The sequence below is a fragment of the Sitophilus oryzae genome, unplaced genomic scaffold (genome assembly GCF_002938485.1).
Source record: "Sitophilus oryzae breed Bouriz unplaced genomic scaffold, Soryzae_2.0 scaffold_1547_pilon_pilon, whole genome shotgun sequence".
Taxonomy (NCBI): Eukaryota; Metazoa; Arthropoda; class Insecta; order Coleoptera; family Curculionidae; genus Sitophilus; species Sitophilus oryzae.
The window spans coordinates 28,511-38,970 of record NW_022146222.1 but is presented as its reverse complement, the minus strand read 5'-3'; the positions used below and the strand labels follow the sequence as shown (position 1 = coordinate 38,970).

At 32.9% G+C, this 10,460-nt stretch overlaps 1 protein-coding gene and 1 pseudogene across 1 annotated transcript; both read right to left on the bottom strand.

Moving 5' to 3' along the window:
- Positions 1-3,552: 3,552 nt before the first annotated feature.
- LOC115878954 (methionyl-tRNA formyltransferase, mitochondrial-like) lies at positions 3,553-8,827 on the bottom strand. The gene is made up of 5 exons (XM_030895560.1): positions 8,494-8,827; positions 8,242-8,439; positions 7,883-8,184; positions 3,908-3,916; positions 3,553-3,866 (listed from the first exon to the last, which is right to left on the bottom strand). The coding sequence occupies exons 1-5, from the start codon at positions 8,652-8,654 to the stop codon at positions 3,553-3,555; spliced, it is 984 nt and encodes a 327-aa protein (XP_030751420.1). The 5' UTR covers positions 8,655-8,827.
- Positions 8,828-8,909: 82 nt separating this feature from the next.
- On the bottom strand, positions 8,910-10,460 carry LOC115878953 (annotated as a pseudogene).

Genomic DNA, 10,460 nt, shown 5'->3' with positions numbered 1-10,460 from the left:
AATGGTGTTGGATTAGCATATAGAACTCCCTAAAATTTTCTATTCGTGTTTCAATTGCCTTACAACACAGTTCACTAGTCAAATTATTTTCTTAGTATAATTTATAATATAAAGTTTATATAGATTTAAACTTTCACTTTTGATTAAAACAAAGTGAAATAGTGTGAAAGTAATTTTTGAGCAGTTACTTATTTATTATTCTCATGTTCATAACATTTAATTTTTATTGTTATGATAACAGAAAAGATATACTGAAAATAAAAGATTCAATAAATTTTTAGGGAATAATTTTGATCAAATTGTCATAATTTCGTTAAAGCAATGCACGTTTTAACGGTGTTGATTTAAAATATGATTTATTAATGTTGTAAAATATTGTTCTTTATTGTCTTCTATTGGGTTGTAATTTACGGAAGAAATTGTTAAAACATAAAACTTTAACCTTAATAAATACCTGAAGATTATATTATATTTTTTTGTTTTATTTCAAATATCCATATGATCACAAAGTTCTATGATCAAGTCAGCTGTTTGAAAAAATAAGTACGTAGTACAGGCTGTACAACCATCGTTCAAACGTACTCTACTATACATACAGATTTGGTCATGGTAGATGCGTGGTCTGGATTTTAACGTGTAAGACAATGATGGAGACAGCATAATGAAAATGAGATATTAAAAGAGAAAATTTGGGTTGGATATATTTTCTATGCGGTATTGCCAGATTTTGCGTCAAAATTTCAATCCGCCCAAAAAAGCGTTTACGAAAATTATTGCATCTAGGGTTGGATCTTTAATTTCCACAATTAGTTACTCATTTTACTACAGCTGTAATAGATTAAAGTATCGGTCTCAGAACTACGTTGTGTCGTTGGCAGAACTACCAAAACAAGCAATTATAGTTGTTAGTTATACATAATCATATACATGCGGGTATTTAGTAGACTAGTGTCGTTTCCCGGTCCTCGACTTTCATAAATTCCGGTCCCACTAGTCACCACTTCTTAGGTGTCTTTCAAGCGTGGCTTCATGTACATCATCCCATCTTTTTCCTTCCATGTTCTTGCTGGTCTTCCTCCTATTCCAGTAGAGAGAAGAAAACCAGGAGGTTTTCTTCTCTCGACTGGAATACGAGGATATAGGTACTCTACTGGTATAGGATCCAGTCCCATACTCTCTTAAGTATTCTTAAATCTTCCATTCTTTGAAGGTGGGCAATCCATGGTATCCAAGATAGTACCATTTACTTGCATCTCATCTCTTATACAAACATTTCTTGCATGTTCTAGGGGAGATGTTCTGTTGCTACGCCTCCAATAGTCCATTTCAAATGCAAATAATATAAAAAATTTTTTGTTTCTCCTGTGAGTTCCCACGTCTCCGATCCGTAGGTACAACCAGATTCAAAGATAGAAAGCAGCCATCATGCTTCTTTCGTTTTTCTTGATATTCTATCGCTCCAAAGAAGAGAGTTTAGTTCCTTAATTATTCTTCCTCCCTGTAATTTTATTGGATATATCCTCATTACTTTTGCCATCTGAGGAAAGAGTTACTCCAAGGTATTTAAATTTGGAGCAGTGTTTTATTGTTTTGCCCATACCAATATCAAAATCACTATGATCGTCGTTTCCTACAGACATGTATTCGGTCTTCTTCATATTTACAATCAATCCAAACTGTTCCAACTCGTTTTCAAGCACTCTCGGCATGTAGCTAGCATCATCTCGGTCTACTTCTTCTTTTCCACTTTTTTAGAGCCTCTTTGACATATATCTTAAAGAGTAGAGGGGCTAAGGAACATCCTTTTTGAATCCATTGGAAACAATAAATTCCTCAGAAGTAAAATACAGGCCACAAATATAAAGCAACCAAGGCTAGTATATTTCAGCTCGGTGGATTTTGCTAATTAAATTCTATCTAAAAATACCATGTTATGTTCTATATCGAGTTGTTTTCAAATATGAGTAATATGACCATTTTTACACTACATCTGCTGCTATTTAAAGTTCTCTCAAGATTTGGTGCGTTAGTATATGGCATAAATTACTATTGTTTAACTTATTCAACTGTTTTTGATCACTTTCTGTTTCACCGGAAATGGACTACAACTTTTGATTTTTAAATGGCACCCTCGGTATATTCTTTATTTGATATTTCACTTGAGTAGAATGACATATCCTATCTCAACTTTTGACATAGGATATGTCAGCATATGATAAATAGTCAAATGTGGCACTTGACATTTTTACAGCAGAGCTACCACCGGAATCCCCAACGGTAAATTTGAATTCCAGTTAGTCAGTCGGCGCCGAATATGTCCATTGTTGTCAAAAAATAAATTTAAAATCGCGCCCCTCGATTACGTAACTAAAGTTTAATTGGTATAACATCTATACCTACCTTAGTTTGTACATATCTATATTAGAATCAGCCTGTATATATAGACAAAAATATTCTTAAACCGTATGCTACCATTATCCGCATATATTATAAAAAAAAGTAAGAGTAAAAATCTGAAACATAAAATCCCATATGGAGCTTTTTGAAACACTTTGACATTGATGTCTGCTTTGGTGTGATAAAAAACACTTCTTTTTAAAGTTATAACAAGATTTTGAGTGTCAATGCTACCACAGATTAGGTATCCTATAAGTATACAGATAAAATCTTGTCTTTAATTCGTGGTACGAAAATTGTTTTTATGACGATGTGCAAACGAGTCAGATTTCCTGTACGCAAAAATAAACTCGCGTAAATAACAATAAACTGCGTAATAGAGAGATATCGCTAAAGCGAATAGCGTGCATGGACGTTAATAAGGCCAGGTGTTATTTCCTTTACATGAGGTGGTATTAACTCTTCATTTATAGTTATCGAATCGAAAAGAATTCTGATCGCGTCGCGTCCGCTATTTAAACTTATCCTAACTTTGAATTTAAAACTTGAAATTGTTTTGTTTACTAGGTATTTTAAAAACTAAAGGGCTAAAGTGCTATTTCCAGTGCTGGAGGAAGAATTTCCACGTCTGCCAGTGGGTTTAGGGCAACAAGCAACATTTAAGCAACACATGCCCATTTAAGCAATTCTTTAAACGTTATCAAAGGTTATTTAGAAAGAGCGCTTGGTGAATTGATCCGCAAATTACGTCAGGCGGTAACGTTATTAGCGGGTGTTGGGTTAAAAATTTAGTCGCGTATATCGTAACCATAAGGTACGCGTAAATACTGGATGACGCTATTCGGTTTTCCGATATCTCTCTAATAACTGTGCTGGTCAGCGCTGTGCACAATTTTAGAGGCCATAAGTGGGCGTACTATGTGCGCAAACTAGTAACCTAACTAGTGCCCGATTCCGGAAAATTGGAAACCACGAAATCAATAAAGAAAACAAAGATTATAATCTGTATAATTGTGATGCTACTATACACATTTCACAGTGCACTCAACATTTATAAAAACCATTAAGAACAAGTCCTTAGTACCTTAAATATGGGAACCTGTTACTTCACTGGTTAGCTATAACTGCTTTAAGTTAATTAATAAAATTGATAAACTATTCATATAAAATAGACAATTTATTTAAAACAACAAATTTTACTGCATATTTAAGATAACCATTATTAAACTCTGAAGCAGTCATAACTTTTTTCCCTAAAACACTTATTCTTTTCACACTTATAAATGTTCCATTTGCACACTCAACCCGTAGGGTTTGACTAGGTTTATCGTATGTTACACTTCCTGGGGCTATACACTTTGCATTTGACTTACATATCTCAATGTCTATTAATTTTACAGAGCTGGATGCTACGCTTGTAAACAAGTTATGACGAAGACTGTCAAGAGCTCTGTGTAGATTATGGGCATCTGTGTTGGTCCCACTTAGTTTTGCAAATTCAAATTGTAGATTTTTGGTGCTGAAATGGGGTAACGAAATTAAATCTAAATTACTGTAACAAAATAAAATTTTAACACAAACTATTAAATAAATAAATATACAGGGTGAACAAGTGTTGTGAAAAAGACCTCTACCAGGATTTATACTTCAAATTTTCGGGGAAATTTTTTGCTACTTTTTAAAAATATTTTTGTAAATATATAGAGCCATTCAAATATATTTTAACATTAAAGTTATGGTTTTTTGAATTGAATGCTGTATATTTTTTGCTCAATTGAATTGTCATAGAACTCTCATTCCAAAAATACCATCCTGTCTATAGAGACACAGTGATTAGAGACGGCAGTGCCAGAGGGGTATTTTACAAAAAATAACTTATTTTTTGGAGTTCTGTTTCAGTGGCGAAATAAGGGATTATTTATACAGAGTGGTGTTTAAAATATGGCCGTTTTCAGATTAATTTCCTGTACATTTGAAACTCCCTAAATTATAAAATACTAAATATAGTATATTACCGTATGATCGAAAAAAAACGGCGTCAGTTGGCTTGGAAATGACGATCGACGACATCCCCCAAAAGAATTTTACACATATAAAATGACAGCGATATTGTTTCATATCCTTTGACACCATTTTTCGATCATATAGTAATAATCTTACAAAACTAAAGTGTACTAAAATATTTTGCGTCTAACCCCAGCAAGGCAACTATTAAGCTTTAGTTAGCGTGGTTATTTGGAGGGTGTTAATTCATTGGTTAGTTGTTTATTTGGTGGGGTTGGTTGGTTTTACTAATTTCTATTTGTTTTTAGATATTCATTGATTTTCTTTATTTGTTTGTAATAAATTACATAGTACGCCACAGCTGTTCTGCATCCGCTTTTGTCAACTAACGTAGTCGGTCAAGTCTAAAGAGTACACATTCAGGTTGAGAGCGTCGAGCGTCGCTTCGCGTTTGAGTCGCGTTCGCGTGTCGAAATGGAATCAATTCACTTAACTTAAATAAGACCGTTCAGGCAGACAGCGTCGAGTTTGGCATTGCGCTAGCGCCCGCTGATCGTCGGGGTTCGATTTCAATAGGGCGGACGCGACGCTCGACGCTCTCAGCCTGAATGTATCTTAATAGTTGCCTTGCTGGGGTTAGACACAACTCTAAAATACACTATATTGCATGGTATATACAGATATAACACATACATCTATTATTGTATACATGTGAGTCAACAATAGATGTTTTTTAGATTTATTGTTCTCTACTATTTCAAATAGGACTTGATTTATAATTTTTATAGCCACAAATAAAACACTAATTCACTAGATCTGTTGTAACACCAAAAGTTCCAATCTGCTGATGATGCTAACATGATTAGAAACGCATCCAGTGCAAAATCAAAGTGTTTGATGTATTGTGTTGAATTAATTTTTATTTTGCTGTTGTAACACCAAAGGTGCCACACTCATCTGGAATTTAATAGCCACAATAATTAATATTTACATATTAATTTTCTCATTTTTAGCAATTATTATTATGACAACTCCATGAGGATAATAAATTAGGGATTCATTGTATAATTAATAATTCAGATATCCTTAACTAATTATCAATATTAGTCATTTTAAAAATATATTAATCTAACAGTAGGGTCAATGCATTGGTTCTCGGCCTTTTAACGGAAACTTTGAGTTTGAGAGCAGATTAGATATGGAAGGAGATTTTAAATCATAATTTGCCCAATACAAAAAATCTGTTTGGTAAGTGTTTAATAATTATGGATTTTTTTAATTTTATTTTCAAAACTTTAGTAAAAAACAATAATAACCGAAAAAAGTGCTATTTTACTGGTTCTTAGCCACCACTCACAGTTCTCGGCCAATTTTGTATTGGTTCTCGGCCATGTAGGTATACCTAGAATATAGGTAGGATACCTTACTATGATTCTGCGTACCTAATTAAGAATCAATTAATTTATGAAGGTATCAATAAAACTTTAATTAAAAAACTTATATGTATGTATGGCAGGAATATTAGTAATACAATAATAGCTATAGGCTCCTTAAAACCTAAATAAACTATAACAAATAAGTAACTATAAACATTAGGTACCGGTTAAATACCTATAACCATAGGTATCTGATTTTCTGAAGCTATTCTTTACAGAATTCTTAAATGCCAACCAAGATTTTGATAAAATTTCGTCAAAACCTACGTCAGAGAATTGTAATTTTTGTCACCCAGCAATTTAGATTTTCGGGTTTGTTCTGCCACTTAAAAACTGTTTTTTCCATTCCGATTTCATCGGTTTGAAGACGCTAACGTCAGCAGGCTGAAGCATGTGGGTGATGTTAGGTGGAAGAGCATATAAAATTATTTCATTATTGTGGCACCACTCACTAATTGTCATAGTGAGATGGGATTTATGCCCAACCACAAACAGGATAAAAGGCCTCGGAATATTTTCTGTAATCAGCCATTTGTTAAAATCATTATTGATAAACTCAAAAAAATACGTCAGATGTCATCCATCCTCTTTCTGACATTCCTAACATCCAACCGCTCGACATATTGGCAATAACAGCCCTGGGAAGTCGCACATAAGGGAATAACAGAAGTGGAGGAGCAAATTTTCCTTCGGCGTTGAACATAAATCGGGCTTCCTCAGAAGATCGGGTACTCTTCCTTTGATTCTATTCTGGATCGTCGCCCTTGGTACATTAAATCTTCGACTGGCCTCCCTTATTTTCACTTTCTTTTCCCGGATCTCACGCAGAGCATTCTTGAGATCTTCCTCTGTGCATTGGTACATCCTCCTTTTAATCCTTGATACTTTAGGTCGTATCAAGACGGTTTTATTACCCTGGGTTTTATTTCTCCTAGTTTCCCTAGCCATTGAAAAAAATCAAAAGGATTAGAGTTGGTTAGCGGCCGAGAACCGAAATCTACAATGATTTTGGTTCTCGGCCACACTATTTTTCATGGTGGCCGAGGAAGGCTAGTTCTCGGTCACTATTTTTAAACAATTTTTGATTAAATTATATATTATATTCGAATTAATTTAGCGGCCGCAATCTAATAATTAAAAAGCAATAATATAAGTAAATAAAAAAAAATAACAAACACAAGACAAAATATGTTTTTTTATAGTTCTTTTTAAGATTGAAAAATAACTTTTTATACTGACTCTCGGCCATGTTGGCCGAGAACTAAAAGAGCGTGTTTTTTAATTACTGGTTTGCGGCCCCTGAAAATTTTAACTAAAAACCCAATTTTTGCTTAGTTTTGACATATATTTACATGTTTTTACCCTTCCCCCATCATATATAATAATACATTACAATATATAATACATTACAAGTACCTAGAGTAAAAAAATATTAAAATATTTACTATTTTGTAGCTTCACACTAGTAAGCACATTTACATTTGAAACACTACCTATGTTGTTCTGTTGCGCGTCCAAGAACTGTGGCTTTTTTGCACGCTTATTAGTTGCAGCTCCATCTTAACCCCTACTACTTTCGATAGATAAATGATACATGAATCTATTTTACCATTTGGACTGGATAAACGGCGATTAAATTAACTAATATTTAGCTTTAAATCCTAAAAAGGCCGAGGACCAGTGCTGGCCGGATAACCAGTGCACTGACCCTATATCAATGAAAATATTTTTAAAATGTGTCCTCAATCCTCATATCATATCCCACATACTGTATAATCGAAAAGAAACGGCGTTCAGTTGGCTTTGAAATGACGATCAATGACATTCCCCACATAATTTTACATTTCTAGCTAGGTATATTCTTTGATTTTGCATATAAAATGACAGTGCTCTTCATTTCATAGCCATCGCTGACGCCGTTCTTTTTCGATCATATGATATTTTACAAAAATATTTAAAATTGGTAAAAAAACTTGATATGGAGCTTTTTCAAAACACTACGACACCCTGCAAATTGTTTTTATTTAGGTAATCAAAATATATACCATATGTAACACCTTCAGCAGGCTGAGGTGTGCTATTTGATAAATATTCTTCTAAGTTATTTAATGTATTGAGTAAACAAGAGGCTCCCAATTTTCCTAGTCGTTCATGTAATTCTGGCATTTTTGTCTCATCACTAATATTAATCTTCTTTTGTAGCACAATATCTCCTATATCAAAATGTTTTGGTTTAATGTTCATTATTGTTATACCAGTTTCCTTATCACCATTAGCTAGAGCATAAATTATAGGCGCTGCCCCTCGCCATCTAGGTAACAAACTGGCATGAACATTTAACATACCCCTGAAAAAATATCTTTATAATGCCATATTTACATCAATATTTTTTAGATTCACCTACAAGGGGAACTTATTTATTATATTTTCTGGAATTAAGTGCCCGAATGATACAACTACACCTAAATCATATTCATTTTGTATTAAATCTGGAGGCCATTTCTGTATATTTAAATCATGTTTCTCGGCAAACTTCCATATTGGGTTTTTATTTGAATTAGTGACTACTTTTAAAATACTTATGATACTGTTATTATTCTGGCTAAAAAGCTAACGATATGCTTAATATTTTTTAACATTATCAGTACTTACTTACTGTTCTCTGTATAAAGTTTTTAAACTATAAAGTGAAAAATTGTCACTTCCAAAAAATAATATTTTCCATGGTGGTTTACTGTGTTTCACATTTTCACTTTTAAGATATCGACAGGCATATTTCTTTAGTGATCTACATGATTTAAGTTTTTGTAAAAACATTTAAAATTTAAAACCTTTTTATTCAAAGAAACCTCCCTTATAATCAGAGAAAAACAGATGAAAGATGCATGGAAAGATGAAAAAAGACCCAGAAAAATGAGGTTAAAGTTTAAGAAAGGAAAGGGAAACCGTATATTGGGTTGCCTACAAATCAGAGTTTATGAACAGTCCAAAACAGTCAGATCTGTGAGTCAGATCAATCGCATCAATTTGTCTGTGATGTGGGATAAATAAAATAAGTTCAAATTATCTACTACAGAAAAAATGTAATAGTCAGTAGTATATTTATTTATCAGTATAATATTATACATTAATTATTGAACACTGAATAAAGAATATATCAAAATTACTAATCTTTTTTATCCTCAGGCTTTATCACTACTTCATCATCATTTTGTTTTCTTCTTGATAGCATCCCTGGCCTATAAAGTGGAATTGTAGGACGATCTTTATTTCGAATTCTTCTTGAGTTACTTTCACCTCTATCTAAATCCTTTAATTTATCATCTTTGTCCTTTTCTTTCTCTAAATTTGCTTCTTTTTGTAGCGACTTTGGTTCTTCTTCACAATCTTTAGGCTCAGGAGTGTCTATTTTTTCATTATTAGAAAGATTATCTGAAGAACCCTGGATTTTTGGTGGTACATCTTTAGATTCTTTTTTCTTTTGTTCCTGCTTTTTTAATTCAGCTTTTTGTGCTTCCATTCTCTTTCTTCTCTTTTTCTGTACTTCTTTACTTTCTTTGGAAAAGTTTTGCTATCTTCTCTTGTAGTCATCATAATGTTTAGATCTGTATTCTCTATGAGAATAATCTTCACGCTTAAAATCTCTGTTATCAACATATTCTTTTTTAGGAAATCTTGGTTTGATTTCTTTTCTCTCTTTTTCTATCCTCAAACTTCTTTCTTTGGGTTTAATTCCAGAAGCTTTTTCTATTGGAGATTTCTCAATTTTGTCATCGGGATTATCAAACTTACTTTTATCATTACTTGGTTCATTTCTTGGTTTAGATTGCTGGAATCTATTTTACTTTAGCTGGAGATCTTTCATCATATTTTTTCTCATCGTAATACCTTTCCTTCATATTTATAATCTTTTCTTTTTTCAAACTCCTTTTCTTCTTTCCCGTTCTTCTCTTCTCACTTCTCTTATCTTCAAACGATGAGCTCTTTTATTTTTAATATACTCTAACAATGGTGTAGTAGTATCTTTCTTCTCTTAAACTTCTTTCATTTAATTGTAGTGTATATTCAGGTTTTTCATCTTGCTCAACTGGTTTACTTAGTATAGCCACAAAATCCAAATAATAAGAATCTGATTCGATCGTGTTACATTTCGGATCCATTCTATTTTACCCCTGTTTCTTAGGAATCTTTTGAAATGGAGCAAATTCAACAACAGCAGCATATTCGTGGACCTTTGGTATCCACAAATACATAGTTATCAAATCTCTCCTTAAAGCTGTACACATCTTCTGGACATACAAAGTTTATGTAGGCTCTAGCAAAAGCATTTTCACCCAATGTCATGTCTCCCTTAACATAGTAAAGATAATTGTAATCGGGCACTGGAGATACTTGATTTAAGAACTGTTCTTGTGTCATTGTCGGAGGAAGTCTACGAATTACGACTTTAGTAAGAGGCTTCTCTTTCTTTTCTGGTCGCTTCTCAGCTTCTGTTAATGCCATTTCTGCTGTTGATTATTATTAAATATTAAACTATTAGCACTATTACCATAGTGCATAAAACATTAAATAAAAACATGAAAAAGTTTGGTTAGCTCTTAGATTTTTTTACATATCTGCATA